The 21,582-nt window shown below is 51.6% G+C and overlaps 2 protein-coding genes and 1 long non-coding RNA gene across 3 annotated transcripts; 2 read left to right on the top strand and 1 right to left on the bottom strand.

The window, feature by feature from the left end:
- Window positions 1-1,838: 1,838 nt before the first annotated feature.
- LOC100835071 (ethylene-responsive transcription factor RAP2-1) lies at window positions 1,839-3,309 on the bottom strand. Its single transcript, XM_003580646.4, has one exon. The coding sequence runs from the start codon at window positions 3,067-3,069 to the stop codon at window positions 2,320-2,322; it is 750 nt and encodes a 249-aa protein (XP_003580694.1). The 5' UTR covers window positions 3,070-3,309; the 3' UTR covers window positions 1,839-2,319.
- A 959-nt stretch (window positions 3,310-4,268) lies between these two features.
- On the top strand, window positions 4,269-5,261 carry LOC112269267. Its single transcript, XR_002960841.1, has 2 exons — window positions 4,269-4,848; window positions 4,979-5,261. It is a non-coding gene; the product is annotated as an uncharacterized LOC112269267 (long non-coding RNA).
- An 11,772-nt stretch (window positions 5,262-17,033) lies between these two features.
- Window positions 17,034-20,742, top strand: LOC100834763 (AP2-like ethylene-responsive transcription factor TOE3). Its single transcript, XM_003580645.4, has 10 exons — window positions 17,034-17,850; window positions 18,178-18,203; window positions 18,312-18,342; window positions 18,473-18,557; window positions 18,653-18,798; window positions 18,967-19,011; window positions 19,178-19,269; window positions 19,383-19,555; window positions 19,693-19,776; window positions 19,906-20,742. The coding sequence occupies exons 1-10, from the start codon at window positions 17,468-17,470 to the stop codon at window positions 20,239-20,241; spliced, it is 1,401 nt and encodes a 466-aa protein (XP_003580693.1). The 5' UTR covers window positions 17,034-17,467; the 3' UTR covers window positions 20,242-20,742.
- Window positions 20,743-21,582: the final 840 nt, after the last annotated feature.

The following is a 21,582-nucleotide window of genomic DNA, read 5'->3' as shown; positions in this document are numbered from 1 at the left end:
TTCTTCAGGTTCTTTTTTGAGGCCAATGCTTTGGTAAGTCCTACCGGACCTGGATTGGAGTATTAACAGCTCTTTGCCTGTTGTGCTATGCACCAACTGCTGCAAGTATCGGATGTCCCCTATAGACTGCACGAACTGATCGATGAGATACGGACTGTTTTTCTGCCCCCTCCATTTTCGCCGCGCGTGCAAAGTGCTAAAACAAAGTTTGGTGGGCCTACAACGTGATTCCGGGCCCAATTTACTAGAGGGCAATGGGCTCTTTCTGGCCTGCAAGAGCCTTTGGAACAGGCCCGTAACGGCGATCGACCGTTCGGAAAGAAGCCATGGACGATCTGGAGGGCGTGCGCGACAGGGTATTTATTGGGCATGGCTAGCTCGCTAGCCGGCCAGGCTGGGTGCGTGGCGTGGTGGTTGCCCGGAACGAAAGAACCTTTTGGCGATGGCGTGCGTGTTTCCTGGATGCCTTGTTTGCTCCAATTGGGAGGGAGGACGCCGGAAAGGCCAGAAATGGAGGCGATAGATAGCCAGGCAAAGAAGGGACGTGAAAGCCACCTCCTCGCTTCCCTTTGTGTAAGCCGTAAGCGTATACTCCTTCCGGCAAGGCAGTGCAACAACGACTGGGTCCGTGTAGCCATAGGAAATTTAAACGAGAATCCAGAGGATCTGAGTACGCACGTAGGTGGGAAGATTAACTGAAAATGACACGGAAAATATTTGGAGGATACAGGAGCAATCATGGATTTGCATTTATAAAGATTCAGATTCTCAGATTCAGCAGAGACCGACCCAGCAGTTCAGCTTCAGCATGCATGGCCAGAGGTGAGATCCGAGAGCAATTGGAACAGTGGGCCGGGGCACATGTACACCGTACTGAAATCGCACTGCTGCCGTCTTCTTCCACTGGCCGCCTCTCTCCCCCGCGGTCCGTATCTGCATTAGTAGCAGCATGTGCCGACACCTGTGCCGTCGTTACTTAGCCCCTGCCGATCCGTCACCTCCAAGGCCAAGACCCAGAAAAGCTTACCGGCACCGTCCCCGTGCCCCTAAAGCTTACCCGCCGCTAGATTTTCGAGATTTTCCTTAGCTGTTTGTTGTTACTCGTTAACTGACGGCGTGCGGCAGACTCTGAATGCTGTCATCGGAATCGAATGATCCGGGTCCAATCCAGCACGATGATTCTTGCTTTGCCGTTGCAGATGCCTACGTACTGTCGTGACCGCTGATTAACAGTTTGATCGGCTACAGAAAGTTGGCGGCAGGGACAGGACACAGTAGTACGTACGTACTTTGGCTCGATCCGCGCACGCAGAGAAGAAAAAACCCAAAATCAATCATCACGCACGACGGCCGGTGCTGCTGGCTTTCTTTCTTTCCAATGTGGTGGCCTAACACCCACCCAGATCTCCCATGCACGCCATTAGCACCAGGACTGGCAGTACTTGCACCTACATACGATTCCTCTCTGCCTAATTGGTTCCAAACCTCGTGATACTGTAGCTCGTACACTACTGCAGTTAGCGATTAGATTACCGACACGGCGGTTCGGCCTTCCTCATCCATAATTGCACCGGCAGAATCACACGGTCATGGAAAAGAAGAAAACAAAAGGCTGGTTAGTGGCCGCTGAATGATGCCTAACCTAACGCGGATTTGCTTGCCCGGCCTCGTACTCACCAGCAGACAACTGGATGAGTATTACGCGAGTTGGGTGGGATCGATTGAGCAGGCCAGGGGCAATTGTATATACGTGAGAATAATCCACCGGCAATCGATGCCAGGCAGTGGCATGGCAGCTATCGGGAGCGACTAACAAAGCAGAGAAAGTGGACGGGCAATTGGGAGGATTAATTAAGCCGTCTGTTGTACTGCTAATCAAGCTCCCTGCTTTGCTTATCTACTCGATAACAAGAAGGAAGAGAGAAAAAGAAAGAGATGGCGACGAGACGACTTGTTTTTTTTATCACTGTTACAGCTGTCTTTTTTGACATTTGGAAAGACCGCCACTTGTGGCGTCCCCCGTCTCTCCTCTCCCTCCCTTGTTCTTATCCAGAACGTATCGAAAAAAAATCTCGCCACCGACCAATTAAGCACTTTGCCCCACCGCCGGCCCGTCGCCGCCGCCGCCGCAGCAGCAGCGGAGGAGAGCCGGAGATGGAGGAATAGGTAGTAGCTAGGCGGGTGGGATCGAGTTGCTTGTGCTGATGATCATACGCTGTAATTCGTTTGGAGAATCGAGTTGACTGACTGCATCGTCTTTTGCTCTCTGGCTGTGGAGTAGTGGAAGACGCTAGCAGCTTGCTGAGGCCGGCGGCTTCTTCACTCGGCGTCGGAGCTTTCCGGGCTGGGCGCCTGGTTGAGATCCGGGTTCTTGGCCCGCCCGTTCCACGCCGTCCGCTGCAGCTTCTGCTGCTGCTGCTGCTCCAGCAACTCCTCCTCCTGCGAGTGCGTGCGCGGCTTCAGCGGGCGCTCGCGGTGGTGCGCCGCGGCGGGCGGCGTCGGCTGCGGCACGGACGCGGCGGGGACGGGCATCATGCCGGTCTGGAGCGCGTCCACGCGCGACCCGACCTCGATGGCCTTCTTCCGGATCGACGCCGCGGACAGCGCGCCATCGGCCTCGTCGGACGGCGCCGGTGACGAGGACGAGAGCGGCGCCAGCCCGGAGATCTCGTCGGGGAAGTTGAGCCTTGCCGACCTGCCGCGGAGGTAGAAGACGGCCGTGTCGTAGGCGCGCGCCGCCGCCACGGGCGTCGCGTAGGAGCCGAGCCAGATGCGCGTCCGCTTGTGCGGCTCCCGGATCTCCGCCACCCATTTCCCCCACTTGCGCATCCGCACGCCGCGGTACTGCCGCTTCTGCCCCTGCATCTGCTGCTGCTGCTGCTGGTGGTGGTGATGGTGATGCAGAGGCAACAAGGGCGGCGGCGCCACAGCCACGGTCACCTGCTCCTCCTTGGCTGACACCGCCGCAGCAGCAGCCGCCAGAGGCGCCATGGCCGCCGCAGCAGCAGCAGCAGCAGAAGCAGCAGACCCCGCCGAGTCCTCGCTGGAAGAGCGATACTCGCCCTGCATCAGCGAAGAAGAAGAAGAAGCAGCAGCTACCTAGATGTCTGGCTACCTAGCTGAGGCAGGCCAGCCGCCCTGTGGTGTGCAGTGGTATCAGACAGACAGCCGGGCGGGCGGACGGACGGAGGAGTAGCTTTTGGTTTCTCTTTCTTCCGGGGCTATCTTATTTCCTGGGCGGTATTTGTATCGGGATTTTTTGCGTGGGTGGGGGTATGATTAGAGTTTGGTTGGGATAATGATAAACTAGCTCCGGCTCGGGGCCAGGAAGAGGACGTCGACGGCAGAAACAAACACTGTGTACTACGCACCGTGCTGTTTGGAAGGACGCCCGAGAGCTAGCGGCACCGATCGGAACTCGTTAGGTCCACCGTCTAACCTGCGTGCGTACGTACGTCCGGACACCGGATGGGTCCTCCGTCCATATCCGTATTGGACTTGAGCATCAATTCGCTCTCTCCTTTCACAGAACCGTGCGTAATTAATCTGGACGCAGATCGAAACAACATCATCGGCCTGGGTCAAGAGCCTCTCAAGAGAGGAAGGATCGACGAGGAAAATTCTGTTTGGGTAATCTGGATGTCGCGGTCGATCGTTTCGTTTCGCTCTGTTTGTTGTTCCTCACCAACCCTCATGGGCACTTGTCGCCACATTGTAATTTTGTTGACCTCCGTGTGCCGCCAGCTCGATTTTTCCTGTACGTTCAACTGCTTGATGCCCAAGTTTCATTTCACATTACCGTGCACGAATGACGGCCTTGAGTCACGTTTTGCGTGCATAAATGAGGAATGTTCGGTTAGCTACACACAAAAAACTCTCGATCGATGTGGCCTGATTCATTAAAAATGTTTTCTCAATCGATAGGAAGTACTAGATAGGAATCGGCAATAATTGGATACTTTCGTATAAATTTCGTAGAGAAGCTTTAGTTTGAAGCTATGTGGTCGGTCGACGTCCAATACGTCTTGGTCGAGCTAATCTTTCTTTCAATCCTGATAATTGCTTCCTTTTAGGTGAACTGGCCAGCCGCCGCGACGCATAATTGGGGTGGGAATAGCTGGCGCCGGCCGGGTGGCCGGCTAGCTAGCTCGCTCCCATCCGTGTCCTAAAATCCAAACCCAAATCATGCAAATCTAAGCGGCCAATCGAGCTGGCCGGGGACGTACTGTACTACACACTACACCAACCCCTCCGAGACGTCGCGGTATCAGTATCACGCAGTACGACACTGAGTGGCCCCCGGTGAGATTGAAGCCCGTCGAGACCGTATTGCTTTGCTGATGCGAGCCGTGCCCGCGTGGGGGACGCGACGTGGCCGGGAAAGACCGGCATGGATTGTCGCTTGCGCGGCGCGCGTGGGCGGGCTCGAAAAAGAGGAGGCCTAGCTTTGGACCACATGCATGTTTGATCGAGATTAGCCCGTGGTATAGCTTAGCTAGGATAAGTAGTGACGACTATATATATGGAGTATATCGCTGGCGCTCTAGGATAGAGTTGGAGGGTAGCTGCTTTGCCTCCATCGAGTGCGGTGTTGCATCCGGCTGGTGCCTCGTGAGGCCAGTAGACTATTAATAGGGTAGCATCTCTTTAGGAACTCCCCCCTCTTGAGTTGAGGTCAAGAAAAGCCGGGCGCTGCATGCACGGAAAAGGGGGCCTTTCAGTTCCGTTTTTGTCGTGGTGGATGCCAACAGCACGCGGAATCGAGAGCTACATGGCGTCCCATGTACTGCATGCACTGCTTTCGTTCCCCGGGCTTTCAGTACACGAATGACAGATTCAAGAACTGATGTACGGTAATTCATGTTTCTATTGACCGTTTTAACGTTTCACGTGACTGAGCTTTTTTTACGAGCATGTGATTAAGCTGTCAATTAGTAATATCTGTGAAATTTTAGTCCTCAGTAGTTTGTTATTGCAGGAGGTGAGCTGCAAGCAGAAAATATGGACAGCAGGAAATTTGTGCCATGGTTTTGTGACAAAAGTTGTTCACTTAAGAAAATATTAGTAGACGTAGCGTTTTTTTCACAATATTTTAACCAGTGAACTTCTTGACCCCAACCCCGCGTGATACATCGATTCCTGTACGTACATGCTCATGGAGTACACAACCGACAAGTGCTTAAGTCCAGAGAGAGCGAGACAATTAAATCCCTTGTACGAGACCAGTCAAGCTAGCTTTATATATACTCCTCCATGATCAATGAATGGTACAACCAGACGAGATCGGTTGTGGGAAGAAAAAAAAGAAAACAGACCAGTACTCGTCTCTGAGTCAATTAGCACGGCATAAAAACCAGAATTCCGTGTTGATGAGTTCGAGCAAGACGAGCGATGGATCGAACAGACTAGCACTGTAGCACATAAAGGTGTTGCCTTTGGCGCGCGTACGCGTTGCACTTGCACCAGGTATAGAGGGGATGGGAGAGTACTCTTTCTCCCGGGTCAATCAATTGGGAAATTATCCATCCATCGGCCAGACGACGCGCGCTTTCGCCGTACGTTTGGTGGACGTGGAACTAAATTCCGCTGGCCAACCGCGCGCGCACCGGCACCACCGACACGAGGACGGCCGAACGAACGAACGAGCAGGCCGGGGGGCTATAGGTGGCGTAAAACCCCATGGGGGGCGTGACGTGCGCGCGCGGACGCGGACGTTCGTTTCCCTCTCCCCCGTCCACGGCATCTCTGCCCACGTCCATCCACCGGCCCCGTCTCGTCTAGTGCGGACAAGCCAAGCCAAGCCACATACAGACGTCAACCAACTTGCTTGCTTGCCAGCGACGGCAACGTACGCCCCGCGCGCATTATCTGACCGGGGCTCCCTAATCATGCATGCTGCCCTAATGACGTCCCCCGCGCGATCAGCACCGCCTAATCCCGTCCCGTCTCGTCTCGTCCTGCCGCGACCGCGAGTCGCAGATCCTATCCGGTCGCCACGTCACCCGTTTCGTTCGCCTGACTCGTACGAGTGGCCACCCGCGCGCCGGTCTAGGCTGTACGTCCAGGTGCGCCAGGTCTTCGGGTCGGTGAGGATGGGTAAGCGGCGCCGCACCGAGCATGGGACGGTCGATGCACGATGGAGGTCGGTGCGGGGCGGATAGGAACGCATCGTGTTGGGGCTTGATAGGACGGGGAGGGGAGAATCCACGTCGTGGTGCCAACCTGGGCCGTGCCTGTGGTTGGAGACTATCTAGACTACAGACTTCCGAGTTGCGAGTCGTCACGGCTTCCAGGGGTGTTCAAGACCGCAATTAAACTGCAGCGTCCTTTCGATCCATGTTTAGACCTGCGGAAGCCACGTGTGAGAGAGAGCGTTGAAATATAAGTGGGGCTTGGGTACGCCTCACTGACTGCCCGCGTGTGTGTGCAGGTAGGAAGAGTCAGTAGTACTGGACTACTGGTGTTCTGTTACCAACAGCGGCCGCAACGACTTCTTGGTTCCATGAATCTTGTCGGTGATGTGGCGTTCATACGGCCACCCGAGTATGGCCCCGTTTAACTGGCAACATCGAGATCGATGAACCAAAGACAAGATGGTGTGTCTACATGCAGGTGGAGACCTGACCGGCTGCTGCAACATGTGTGGTTGGTTTGTAGCACTCGTTTGGATAAACCAGCTGAGCTGGGTATCAAACTCGATCACAGCACTAAAATATACAGCTTCCAATTTAAGTATAAGCGCAGGCTGCAGTATGCACCATTCGGGTAAGGACGAACTGGCATGCATCAAACTATTGATAGTAAGATCTGCAGCCGGGTGAGGGAGGGACCAGAACCAAGACCAGACCAGAGATCTCTGGGTCGATCGACGATATGGAAAATACTAGTCGTATAATGGCAACTATCACGTCCATGTCTGAACTCGTAATCTGGGCACTGGCTGTTACCGTCTCTAGGAGGGATGAGGAGTCGGGTGAGGGAAGCAACAGCGCGCGCGGGGCTCGCGACAGGGACGCGCCTGGCCGGCCGCCCGGAGCAGCCACAGCACCAGCGCGGGGGCGTTGCTATCTTATCTGTGACGCCCAATAAACAAACAAAAGGGTCTCCGGTGGCCGGGGGGGGGTGGAGTAATTAACGAGGAATACAACCCCGGCCCGGCCGTTTCTTTCGCCGAGAATTAAACAAACCCGTCGTACGTACTGCTGCTGCTAATCATGACGGATTAAGAAGCGAATGAAACGGCTGCGAGGTGGGCAGGCCGGAGCGGGACGGGTGGATGGACGGATCGACACTCCACAGACAGAGTGGATAATGCTCGTGCTCTGGAATTCCACTGCCCGCCTGCCGACTCGATCCATCATCCGCCGGCACCAGCAGTTGGACGGTTCGAGGCCACGAGAGCATATATGCATTGCCGCCGTGCCGGTCGATTATTTTAAGAAAAACACAGGCCAGTGGCGTGCCTGCCTGCCTGCCCCGAGCAACTTGCCCCGTGGAACCTGGGTGCACGCACGCACGCCGGCCCGGCCCGTCCCGTTGCCTAGTGAAGCCTCGCTATCCGTCCGTCTCCCAGTGCGTTTCGTTGGGGGATCCCGCGCGTGTCGCTGCCAGGCGCGCCGACAAGGCAAAGCGGCGCGCTGGGACGGCACGGGCCACCTACCCACCTTCCTCTCCCCTCCTGCCGCGAATTCTGAAAACGATGATGCCTTCCGTTTTTTGGACTCTTTCCCCTGGCGGCGGCGTCGGAAACGATCCGCTGGGATCCGGCCGAGTTGGAATCCGGAAAGCGGCGGGTCCGATCATCGGAGGAAAAGAAAAGGAAGCGGCACGGCTGGTTCGGGCCTCGGTGGTTTTTAAGTGGGGATCCGCCAGATTTAGGTTAAGGCGTGCTCTTTTGCGATTCTTTCCACTAACAGCAGTGTGATACGACGTAGTACGATATATGCTCTGCCGGTTATATGCATGCATGATCATCATCGTCATCACAACTAGCATGTGTGGCCGGTACTGGCGACTGCTTGGAAAGGTGGGGGAAAAAAAGCCGCGTGTGCGCCCGGGCACACTACAGTGAGAGCGAGCGAGGCAATCACGCGTGTCCGGCCCTGGCTCTGGTGCATACTAGCGGGGCAAAAAGAAAACAGGAAATTCGTTGAAGTCCAGCAAGGCGGCCATTTTCTGTGCGAAATTGCTTTGCAGGCGGGCTCGTGTGTTTGGATGGGACGGCCGGTAATTAAATTCGGTTGTATAGTGCGTAGCGACTTGTGATTTGTCGGAGTTGTCGCTGTGTTAAGAATGGAGAGAATTAAACCTGGGCACTATAGTACTAGTACTACTACACACCTTGCAGTGGGGCCAGGGAGTTGTGGTGTGATGGTCGGCGACATCACACCTGACAAGTGGTTCTTCTTTTTCTCCTCAGCTGAACTAATCATTGTGCATTTGCTTGGAAAGGAGGAAACCCACTACGGTGCATGAACGTTAACGACGACGCCCCTGCCAGCATGGCCTCTCCCTGTTTCGCAAATTGACGGCTCATGATTTCACGTACTCTTACGTCGGGAAGGCAGAGAGGCGCCGACCGGAGGAAAGGACCACGCCAGCACCACAACCACAGGGAATTAAGGAGCCCAGCAGCAGCTCTCACGCACGCTCTTTCCAGCCAACTTTTACACTCGGTCGCTGCGCACTACGGCTGCCTTGCGGATGCGTGTTTTTTTTTTCTTGTAGACACAGCAACCTTTGCTACTTGCTGTAGTCAGTTGATATGCAGGACAGGCGTGCTTAATTCCGGCCTTGGCTGGAACCGGCGGGCGAGGCGACAACTTGTCATGCGTTCCCTATTGCTGCCTGCAGCTTGCAGCATAAAAAGTGTTGGGGGTTCCTTTTCTGGCCTCTTCACTCGCTGAAGAGGCTACAAATTTAATGGTGCGGCGATAGTGAAGAGGCTACAGATTTAATGTGCCGCGATAATGAAATGCCGTCCCCTTAACTGAAGGGGAACTGAAAGCTTTTTTTTTAGGGAACATATCCAACTTGCAGGTTTCTGCATGTGGAGTTCTTTCTTTCTGCATGTGGAGTTCAATGATCAATATAATTGCCCAGGCGAAGTTGGTGTTTGAACAAAATAAAACTAGGCCCATAAGAGTTGTAGCATGATTGCCCATGTTAAAAATAGCCTAACAAAAATTGCACTCGGACCACCCAACTTCATATTAGTACGTTGAGTTGTCGAGAGCCCCAGCCAGATCTGGTTAGAGCTTTGCAACCAATTGAAATGAGCCCAGCAATAGTCCAATGTATTGTGGCCCAGTTGAAGCTTTTTTTTTTTAACAGAAGGGCCAGTTCCAGTTACAACTGAGCCCTGAAACAAGCTCGCATTGCAGTCTTTTTCTTACAGTGATGTCGCTGTTTCTGTTCGTGCAAATATGGTCAAACGAGAATCTACGAACCAACCGCACATGCCATTACTATTTTCTCCCCCGGACTGGTGCTAACAGCAGTTCATCCGAATCCGACCCAGAAAACGTGACAACTCATAAGCAGTAGCGGGCTGGTCAGAGAGGTTACAGTGAAAGCCAACACAAGAACATTGCTCAAGTTTACAGGGAGCGACTGTTCCAGCATCTCCAAACATTCCTACTGTACGTGATGCTGCTGCGACCGGCGATCGAAGGAGCATCGTAGAAGGCGGGGCAGACAGACACACGAGTGACACGACGACCGCGCCCGTGGCTCAGCTGTTGTTCCATTCCCGGACTGGACGGCTCAGCCATGGTAGTAACATCAGGCATTGTACTCAAAGCAACAGCGAAGCTCATCTGCCCTCTCTACCTGTACTGCTGTAGGTTATAATAACTCCCGCGAATCTTTGCTTGATCAGATGCAAGCATGGAGTAAAAAATTACGAGTTGTAGATAAACCTTGTTCATTTTCTGCTATTAGTTCAGTTGGGACAATATATATACGTACGAGCCGGCCGGGGCCGATCGGATGGGGACTGGTTAATTAGTGCGTTGACACTCTGATCTATGAATGGAACAAAAACATCAGTTCAGTTGCATTGCCTGTGGACGATCGTGTCCTCAGATACCCAGTGTGAGGCAAAGGTTTTTTAAGCTGCTGGTGACTGACGAGGTATACCATCACCATGCATATAGCTTAGTTTATACTCATGTCTTGTCATGCTAAAATACGTCAGCCGTGAGCTCACTAACAACCCCCCATTCTCAATAAGAAAGACGATGTTTAACAATGCATACATCAATGAAAGGTTGATGCGTATATTAAGAACCCAGACACCCACTTGTACGATGTTTCTATCTGTGGTTGCCATGTGCCAGCAGCCCAGCACACAAGAGATCGAAAACAAACCCTGGTATATATGTACTACGGGCGCAGCCGCGCAGGAAGCAACACAGCTGGGTGCGTACATGGTCACATAGAACTAACCCAGCCTGTAAGATGTAACAGCAATTTCTGCAAGTAGGGAGCCACCGGCCTGCTAGATTTAAATGTTACAAGGGACTCTGAACGAACGAATGGATGAAATGAATTATGCGAGCTGCAACTCTTGCACACGCTTGATGAACAGCAACAGATCAGAGCGTCTCTTGGGTCTTCCCGTGCAGTATCGAGGTGGATCAAAATTACTGCGTTGTCGGAAACAGGCAGCGTATCACCAATGTACGTGTCGCCGTCCGTGCCGTGCCGTGGCCGGGCCATGCACGTGTGGCAACAGAGGTTAGTGGAACAGCGCGTAGGTGTGTATAGTGCGTTCCTTCGCTGCTGTAAATCCCAACGGTACAAACGCATGGTGCAAAGCATTATACACAGCACTTTTGTTAATCTACACTCGAATCAAAATAAGCAACCACAATCCATGCATGTACCCCTTCGTACGTGCATCTAGACTATTACACTTGAATACGCACTCTTTAGTACGCAGTACTCCAGAACCTATGCTTGGATTGAATACCGAATTCAGTCCTTGTACTAAACATGGTACATGGACTTGATTGCAGCTTAGCATGCAGAGAAGTACCTCGTCCGCAATTCCAGATCGGATTTGATGATGTACTCCTATTAGCTAGACACACAAGCTGTTGCAGATGACCAAATGGTTGCTTGCAGTTGCAGTTGCAGTTCCAGAGAAAGAAAGGAAAGGAAAAGAAAAAAAAGAAAACCTGGCGCCGGAGCTCTTCTTCTTGCTCGGTTGAATGCCCCAGAACGCAAAGCACCTTTCCTTTACTGTGAGGCTTTCCAGTCCACACAGCTCGCATTGATCCCGAGCGTCTCGTCCAAAGGGAAGAAAAGAATTCAGTTTCGCCTGCCATTTTTCCACGCATCATCTGCACTGCACATGACGGGTACCATGTCTGAAACTTGCTGTTTTCGCACGAGTACAGGCACGGCCTTGTCGCCTTGCAAGCGAAAGGCGCAGGGATCACGCGCCCGGTTCAAAAGATCTCCTGCTGCTGCTGCCGCTTCGCGCATGCACTGCATTTGCATGCCGAGGAACCAGGGAGGGACACCAGAGAGCACTTGATTTGAAGGCATTAAGTGTGCCGATCTCAGTTAATGAAGCGTTCATGGTGTCAGCTGGGGCGGCGACTGGTGGATGGATGGACGAGGAAATGAAGGAAAACGGCAAGTGGAATCAATGTCCTCCATGTTTGTTTGCCTGAAAAGTGTAAAGAAGTGATAGGGAGAAAGGAGCTGCAGTGACGCGATCGGGCCAGAGGGATAGGAGTTTGAAGAGGTGCCAAAGAGAAAAGTATGGGTAGTTTGGTGACTCGACAGTTGCAGCAGAAGTGTAGTTCCTGCTTCTTGATGAAACGCGGCCGTCCTCCTGCCTCTCCGTCCTATTGCTGGTCAAATTTTTGTTCTGTCACGGCTGTTGTTTTTGCAGGCTAGTCCAGTGTACCATCATCATCTTCATGCTGTTTACTCACACGTAAACATTCGACACAAATGAATAGATCATTGTATAGTTGTAGAGTATACCTCACCACTTTCTGAACACCCTTGTCCTCTTGGGTGTTTGGTGTTGGTGCTGACCTACTACTTTCTTTGCAGGACAGAGGCAGCACTAGCAGAAAATCAGATCAAGCTGGGCACATGGTTATTTAAAGGCCCATTTTGTTCTCTTATCTTTAACTAAGGGAAGGGAAAAGAGATGCCCATGTCCTGCGACCTGCCTGCATGCATCCTGGGTTGAACTCTGATGCTGCAATATTTCAAGTTTGAATCTCTCATTTCAACCACCACGTCTGATCAAATGATATCCCCAAAAGGTGTCTCTTCCTTCCAAAGCTATAAATCACATGTGTCGCATCTGACCCTTTTCCAACAAGTCACGACTAATTAACACCAACTGGTAGTAGTAAACTGTTACCAGCTTAACCAACAACATCGGTATCCAGCAGAAGAGCTCAGAAGTTAACACAGAAAAAGTAAGTGTCTATACATTTCGACAGTTAAAGAAAGCCACAGCGCACATCGTTTAACCACTAACAAATCTGTGCCGTATTCAGATTTCAGAGTCCTGTTACAGCCTTTGCCTTGCACGGTTGCAATTAACTTACAACTGTATATATCTAGGCATTTGGTTGGACGTTCATGTTCACCTCTTGATTACGACCTGGTGTCGCCATGTGTAGACCTGGAAAGGCGATCGACCGGTCACAGTCAGAGGAAAACAATGCCATTCTAATGACCCTACGGCATCAATAATTCGCGTAAAAGGGAAAAGAAATTAAAGGACACTGCTACAAGTGACATGTTCTCTCCCCTGGAAAAACACTTGCAGGCACCTGCAAGTTTGGAGTTTACATATTTGAAATGCTAGAGTTTCAGACGAAACAATTCAACTAGGAAGCTGGAAAAATGATAGCCTCATTTCTATGCAAGGCCTGCATGTTTTTCTATATTGATCAAGACCTGGGACCCCAAACTGAATGTAGTTTATTTTTGCCTCCCCGACGAGAGAACGGTCCTTGCATTAATTATAGCATAAAATCAGTCACCAGATGTCAACCTTTCTTCATCACTGTAGCAGCTGTACTAAGTTAGGTCTAGATTAGCTGGACCATTAGCTAATTTCGTGAGCATCTATTGGCCCAAACCGTACGGGGCTGCAGTTTTGGTACTAGGAATGGGACACGGGTTGTGATGCCTACTTCCAAATAAGGAAAACATTGACACCTAAATTGACATCCAGCTAGATTTTTTCCAACAGATAATTGCAGCCATATGTTGAGCATCTTCCCAAATTGGAGTTTGTAGCCGCACTCAAATTCACGCAGTTACACATTTGGCCTTTCCCAACTACCAAGGAAGTTTAGGAGAGCACACAATGATATTAGTCTCCTTTTGGTGTCTTTGAAACAAAATAGTACACCTAGTAACAAATCGTAAAAGCATCTCCAATGACATCGTTCAAAGATGAACGGACAAATCGTAAGAGCATATGTACATTTTGTCCAAAAAATCATCTTTCAATGAAATTTCCTAAACGGATAAAATGTCATGTTTGTCCGGACACATCCTTCAAATTTGCCCAAAATTTGGGGGGAGGTTTGGGTGTCCGGACAATCTCTTTTGTCCGTCCCGGCCCACAACAAGAGATGTGAAAATGAGAAGAAAAGGTAAAAGGAAGAAAAGAAAGGATTAAAAAAAAGAAAAACTAATTTGGAAGGTGTGGTTGGATGAAGCGGACACATGTCCAATTGCTTCCTCAAATGAGCAAAAAAAGACATTTGAGGACAAAATTTGGCCGATCCCATTGGAGTCGCTCTAAGAACGTCGCTCAACAAAACTCTTTTAGTTTTTTGCCTGGATGACAAAAGTGAGTCACTTATTTCCGAACCGAGGAGTAGTATTGTACCAATAAGTTAACTCTTTTTGTTCCGTTGGCCGTGGATCTGGTCAGGGTCGACTCACGTTAGTCTTACGAAATAAAGGCATGACTCGACTCTTTGACAACTCTTGTTGCAATTGGTTCCTCCTTTGGTTCGGTTCCAGACGTGGGGCGATGGGCTCTCGATCCCCCACTTTCCAAGGAACATCTCTCGGTTGTAAAATAAAGCTCTTTTCCTTTCCTCGCCACGGCCATCATCAATAATCGATCCATGTCCCCGATCCCGCCCTTCCTTTCGCTCTGACACGAACCGCCATGAAACAACACACACAGGCTCAGCTCATGTCACCAATAATTAGCGGCTACTACCTATAGCTGCATATGCGTGACTGACTGACTCCACTGAAAGAAAGAGAGATGGGGGTGAGTATATGATAAGATATTATTTTTGTTCATCCAACGTACGTAGTGGTCGAAAGGCTTTGTTTGTGGGCAGGCAGGCGGCCACGAGGCCCAGAATTAGCTCCCGGATTTAACAAATCCGCCTTCTGCTTGCCCGAAACGATCAGTGGACCATCACGCTCTCCCATGACACGCCCTTGTGCTGCCAATAATAGTATGTTGGGGGGGTGGGGGGGGGGGGGTATTCTATATGGTTCTCCGTGTGACCCCAAGCAAAGCCAATTATTATTCCCCGGATGATCAGCACTTCAGTGCTAGTACTCCTAACCCGTGTTGATATCCCATTGGCCATTGGCACTGGCCAGTTATGCTTTCCAGTGGAGTACAGTACTTTTGATTAGGAAAGGAGACAGGAGACGCTCAAAAGATACTTATAGCAAGAAGAGAGCCTAAACTGAGTAGTCGACCTGTCCCTGCAGCTTCGCTGTCGACACATACGTCGGATCGCATCACGTCATCATCTGTAGGTTCGGCCAAAGAAAGGAGATATAACGATCGGCCAGAAACCGCACGAACCTGTACGTACGCGTGCCTCAAAAACACCGCACCGTTTTAAGCATATTTGGGGGCAAATTCGGTCAAGGCTTCAGTCGATCCGTCTGCGAGAGCTAGCTATGACTGTGGCACGTACGAGCATGCACATGTGTGTCTCCGTGGGGGCAAAGCTAGAACTTCTAGCCTTTGAACTCTCTTGAAGGGGATGAGAAGAAGTTCATGTAGTACGTGTAGTCTGGCATCTAGATCGAGCAGACAAGCTGGAGCTTGCGGGTGGTCAGTGCATTGCATGGACCTCCCTAGCTAAGCTAGCTACAGATTCGTACGCGTATATAGTTGACGTCGCTGTGAGCCCCCCTCCCAAGTCCCGATGACATGGACCAGCTATCTATCTATCTGCCTAGCTGCGTGCTTGTGATGCATGCATCGGTGCAGACTATGGTTTCCATATTCGTGTGTGGTTCTAGCGTGCCTTTTCTCGACCCCTGCCACAGTCTCCAACTGGTAATAATTAACCAGCGGGTCGTATATGCATCTTTCATCGGCACGGCACGGGTCAGTAAATTCCGCAAAATGACTCCAGGACCAGGCGATGTGGAAGCAATGCAGCTTGGTAAGATTGAATTTGTGGAGGAGTGGTTTTTTAGAAGGAAAAAGGTTGAAAATTCAATAGACATGAAAAGGGATGAATGAATCGATGGGAAACTTCCAGGCCTAAAGTTAAGGAAGAAAAAACGGTCGGTGCTATAAACGGAGGGAGGAGAGGAGACCCAGATTTGCCAAGTGAAATCACTCAAAGTCTTTAGTCGTCACAGACGTAGCTCTTTGGTCAACAACAGAAAGGCAGTAGTGACTGTGCTGTTGGCCTTGGCCAGTGGCCAGTCCCTGTGCGTGAGCATCTCCAGTCTTTAGGCCCTATCATATCGCAGCAGAAACCTTTAAAAAAAAAATCTTTGCTTGTGTTGCTGCTAGTAGAGGAGAATATTCGTACCGGCCGGAAATATCTTTCCCGGCACGGGCAGCAGCTGATCGAGAGCTCGCTCTAGCTGCAAGTACGGCGTCGGTCGACATGAAATTGGCCCATTGCCAATGGAAATACAACGATCGATTCCATCCATCGGAGACCAGTCAACATCTGCATGCATGCATGGCTCTCTCCAAAATTTCACTGCTTTGACAGCAGCACGTACATGCTTACCCCGGGCTAACACTGGCTTTGTACTACGATTCTTGCCCCAAATTAACGCACGTCTCAGGAAAAAATCAATCACGCCTGCGAACACGTGAAAATTGGCTCGAACAGTAGCAGCCAGCTGGGTGACGGATCATTTCAGTGGAAGTGACAAGCAAAGGATGGGAAAGCACCGTGTGGAATTTCTGAAGGTCGATCCCTCGTAGAATTGCACAAAAGGGGAACCTTGTGCACAAATGATCGACGGAGAGTGACCTCACTTTACCGGCTGGCAGATGGGCCCCCATGTGTCGGAGCCTCCTAGCCTTCGAGCTTCCGACAACTAAGCACTAGGCCCCAGGGTTACGAAGGAACAATCGATTGATTACCGCCATATTCGACGATTTCTCCGTGGAGACGAGATATTTTCGCCACCCGCGCGCGGCAGATCGCTGTCCGGACGTCGACCAGAACCAATATCTAAAATCCGGAACACTGCAGAGCAATTGGCAACTCGTAGGAAATTATGGCGTCCTTGTCACGATCGATTGCGCTCGGACGGGTCAGGAAAAAAACGGAACACAAGTACCGTTCCGGTACCGGGCTTATGTAGGACTCTCGATCGGTACATCCGAGTTGGGTTTGACTTGTCGACGCAAGCCGGCTAATTTGGCAGGGCCAAAGCGCCCGGCCGGCCGGCTCGTCACACACGTACTCCGTACAATACATAATATGAACTTCAAAGTCGACAGGAATTTAAATTGGGAAATGCTTGCATGCCGTTCCTTTCGCTGGTTCATTCTTTTTGTTTCTTTCTCTCTGGTCAAAACTCAGAGTATTTGCAGCGAAGCGTCCAACGAGGTGAAACCATATGGTCCATGGAGTTGCAGCCAATTGCAGCGGCAGGAAGCTGTACGAGGAGGACCTCTAATTTTCTTCTTTTTTTGAGGTGGAGGAGCTCTGGTTTTCCCAGCCGTTATAACACAAGACGGCTATGATATTACTCCTTGCGCTTTGCTCTGTCCACCGGCCGCCGCTGGGCTTTTTATAAACGCGCGCGCGCACACTCTGTTTCTTTCGCCACGCCTCTGTTTTTCCTTTCCTTTTCCCCTCGCTCCTCGTTCTCCTCGGAGCAAGTGAGTGAGAGTTGCTAGCTAGTGGAAGTATGTTTGCCAAAAGACGCACCATCTCGCACAGCCTCGTCCACCAGCAGCAGCAGCAGCAGGGCTCCTTTTTTCCGCCTCTGCGCTCCTAGGTTAGGAGGAGAGGGGCTTTTCAAAGGAGAGCGCAAAAGAGAAAGTACTTGCATACCCCAACAAGGCAACCGGCTCCTGCCTTTTTCTTCCCCCTCTCCCTCTCTTTGTTTCTCTCCCCCTGGTTTCCCTTTCCTGTTGTTATCTTCAGCCGCCCCAGCCAGGGGAAGAACAACAAACAGCAAGAGGAGAGCAGAGGAGCTCCCAGCGAAGACAGAGAGGGGAGCCATGTGGGATCTCAATGACTCGCCGGCGGCGGAGGCGGCGCCGCCGCCGTCCCCGCCGTCCGTCGACGACTCCGGCGCCTCGTCGTCGTCCGCCGCCGCCCTGGTCGAGATACCCGACGACGACGACTCCGCCGTCCTCACGCGCCAGTTCTTCCCCCCGGCCGTCGTCCCCGGCGAGCCCGCCCCAGGAGTCGCCGACGCCGCTCGGGCGGGGTGGCTGCGTCTCGCCGGCGCGCCGCCGCCCGCCACCGCGTCGTCCGGCGGAGGCGCCGCCGCGGCCGCCGCCGTGGGGAAGAAGAGCCGGCGCGGGCCCCGGTCGCGCAGCTCGCAGTACCGCGGCGTCACCTTCTACCGCCGGACGGGGCGGTGGGAGTCGCACATATGGTAAGTTCTGTGCTTTCCGTTCTGTTCATTCCCTTTCCCTTTTCTCGAGAGCTCGAGGAAGAAGAAGAAGAAGAAGAAGAAGAGGAGAGAGGAGAGAGTGTTTGTGTGTTGTCTGCGCAAAAGAAAAGAAGCGAGGATGGGTTTGGTATTGGATTCGTCTTGTTTTGGCCATTCCTCGCTTCTGCTCCTTTTGCCTTTCATAGCAACATCTTATCAAAGTTATTCCCCTTCTCTCTCTTCTCCATTTGTTTCTCCCTCTCTCTCTTCTCACTCTCTGCTGCCCTCTCTTCTTCTCTCTCTCTCACCCCATCCTTTTGTGCAATGCAGGGATTGTGGCAAGCAGGTCTATTTGGGTAAGTTTCGTTCATCGTCCATCTTGTCCATATCTCCAATTCTCCATTTTTGGGGCGCCAATTGGGTTCTTCCCTCACAATGGCTTGGCTTGTGACGACTTCTTGCAGGTGGATTTGACACTGCTCATGCCGCGGCTCGGTAAGATATTTCGCTTCCTTGATCTTTCTCTCCCCCGACTGACACGAGCATCTCTGCTCTGCCAATACCAATTCAATTAATTCGCCGCCGCTCTTTTCTGAATTCTTTACCATGCTCGCAACGACTGCAGGGCCTACGATCGGGCGGCGATCAAGTTCCGCGGCGTGGAAGCCGACATCAATTTTAGCCTGGACGATTACGACGACATTAAGCAGGTGATCGACAAACAATTTCTGCTGCGCCAGCGAGGCCGATCGATTTCGTTTTTGCAGAATCGTAAAATTAAACGTGTGTTGGAATCGACTTGCAGATGGGCAATCTGACCAAGGAGGAGTTCGTCCACGTGCTCCGGCGGCAGAGCACGGGGTTCCCCAGGGGCAGCTCCAAGTACAGGGGCGTCACGCTCCACAAGTGCGGCAGATGGGAGGCCCGGATGGGCCAGTTCCTCGGCAAGAAGTATCATCACTCTCCCTCCTTCCTCCAATCCAATTACCTTGCGGCGCTTCATAATTTCATCCATCTTCTGAACCACTTCAAAAACGGACAGAACATCCATGTGTTTCTGAGTGGTATCTGCTTGCTCCTGTCGTTGCGCTCAAAGTGGCATCTCTCTATCTTGTGCAGGTACGTCTACTTGGGCCTGTTTGACACGGAGGAGGAAGCTGCCAGGTAAAAGACTAAATTATTGCCAGCACTGTGAACTGTGCGTCCCTCTGTCCATTGTTGCTGCTGCTGTTGTGGATCGAATCGAGCTTTGGGTTGGGCGGTGAACTGATTGATTGATCGGCTGTCTCGTGTCTCTCTCTCTGGACCTTTGTCGGCCCGCGGTATGCAGGTCGTACGATCGCGCTGCCATCAAGTGCAACGGCAAGGATGCGGTCACGAACTTCGATCCCAGCATTTACGCCGAGGAGTTCGAGCCGACGGGTTAGTCACTGAACCCTGCCTACTGTGCGCGCGTGATTTAATTCACCATCTGTTTTTTTCTTGCTGTTCTTGAGCTTATGATGGGCAATGTTCTTCTGTGGCCGTGTAAACAGCTGCGACGGACGACGGCGAGCAAAACCTGGACTTGTCGCTCGGGAGCTCGGCGGGGTCCAAAAGGGGCATTCTTGACGGCGGCGACGACGACAGCGCCGCGGGGTCTGACCAGCGCGTCCCCATGGCGTTCGAGCTCGACTGGCAGGCGGCGGCGCGGAGCACCAAGGCCAAGGTACAACGCACCAACTTTGGCCTTGCTTAATTCGTGCGTCAACTATATAACTATAATCAAGTAGCCGTACTAATATGGTGTTGGAAAGCTGAATTTTTTCTTAATTTAACTGCTTGCTGGCTGGCATGGCACTACAGTTGGACCAAAATTTGAAGCATCAGCAGATGCCCCCTCCCGGCCTGCAAGCCTCCCACCTGCCGTTTAGTCCCAGGCATCACCAAGTGGGTACTCTGCCATTTTCCATTTCGAGAAGATGGATTAGTATCTTGGTTAATTATCTGTTCTTAGTAGGCGGCGAGTTAATACTCTGCTTGGCTGATTGATTGTCTGGTGCAAATCTGTGCTGGCAGTTCGTGAGCAACGGAGGCGATCCGGGGACAGCGGGAGGCCTGTCGCTGACGGTCGGCGGCACGAGCGGCGGAGCAGGGCACTGGCATCCGCACCTCCAGCAGCAGCAGCAACAGAGGCTGCATGGCGTCTGGGGCAACAATGGCGTCGGCGGCGGCGCTGGCACGAGCTGGCCGCCGCCGCCGTCGCCGGTGCCGCACCCGGCGGCGCCGCCGAGCAACGCCGCCGCAGCCGCGGCAGCAGCAGCAGCATCATCACGATTCCCACCCTACATCGCATCGCAAGCCCAGAGCTGGCTTCAGAAGAACGGGTTCCACTCCCTCGCCAGACCCACCTAGCTCTCGTTACAGCTAGCCAAAAAAAAATTTGATCAAGAACAGCAAGCCCTTTCGATCATGGCCTCTTCTCCAGGAGGACGAAGATCAAGAGGAAGGATTTCATTCCTCAACCTCACGACTATTACCAGCAGAACGACTACTGGACACTATTGATTCTTTTTTCTTTCCCCAACATTTCTTGTTTTTCCTTCTTTCTTGCTCTGTCTTTCTCGATTGGGTGAGAGAGATGGATCGATCCGAGGATGGATGGACATGAGAGCGAGAGCAAAGGGCATTGTAAATGAGGAGTGGAGATTATCCCCAGAAGGGGATAGATCGAGAGAGAGATTGGCAGTAGTGGACTGCCTAGCTAGCTAGCTTTGAGGGAGGGTCACCTCTCAACTCACTCGAGAAGCATTCAGTGTGTGTGTTGTGTATCTTTTGGCGCTTTTTCCATTCTTACCGTGGCCAACAGCGATGAGTCGGGGGTGTCCACATCACAGCTCATTTTGTTTGGTCTCATGTTGCATCATTCACTCCATGATGAGATTGGTTCCGGAAATTCGCTCCAAGGCACCCCCACGACCCGGGTGGCCGACAACATGCTAGCTAGTCATCCAATAATAAACATCTCGAAAATTATCCTGGTGTCGCATCCGTGTTCATTTTCATTTTTGTCTTGTCGATGCTAGCCCTAGTGCTAATTAACCTCGACAATGCTAAGACCCCTCTAGTAAACATCATAGAATATGCAACTCGTGGACCTCGTGCTATTTTTCTATAAACCTTCGCCGGAGTAATTGTCGTTATCGTGCTTCATAATCATGGGATTTGGTGCACCATCTAATGTCACGAGTATTAATAAAATTAGCTGAAAGTGCCGTTTGACAGTACACCATTTCCATGCATGCTAGAGTTCACTGGTACTCTGCTCCGTTCCATAAATCTTGTCGAAATATTACATGTATCTAAACATTTTTTACAAATAGATATATCTATTTTTAGGCAAATTTGAGACAATAGTTATGTAACGGAGGGAGTACATGTTTGCATCCTAGAAGAAACAAATATGAATTTGCTCTGTTTACGCAGGTTTATCGTGCCATGTAAAGAACTTGAGCCGATTTTTCTAAAAAAAAGTTACTACTCATGTAGATCAAAATGCCATTCCTAATTTTACATTTGATCGACGAGATAACTGTTTCGATAGGATTGAATGACGATAAAGCCTCTGTCAAAAAACATAAACAAGCTTGTTTTCCTTTTTGACATCCTTGGAGATGCTTTCAAAATGTGATGCCTAGCCTATGAAACGCAGGCAGCTCCCTAAACTGAAAAGAGAACAGCCATCCCCCGGCCGGG

Source organism: Brachypodium distachyon, chromosome 5, assembly GCF_000005505.3.
Source record: "Brachypodium distachyon strain Bd21 chromosome 5, Brachypodium_distachyon_v3.0, whole genome shotgun sequence".
NCBI classification, from domain to species: domain Eukaryota; kingdom Viridiplantae; phylum Streptophyta; class Magnoliopsida; order Poales; family Poaceae; genus Brachypodium; species Brachypodium distachyon.
This window is presented reverse-complemented; position numbering and strand designations above follow the sequence as displayed.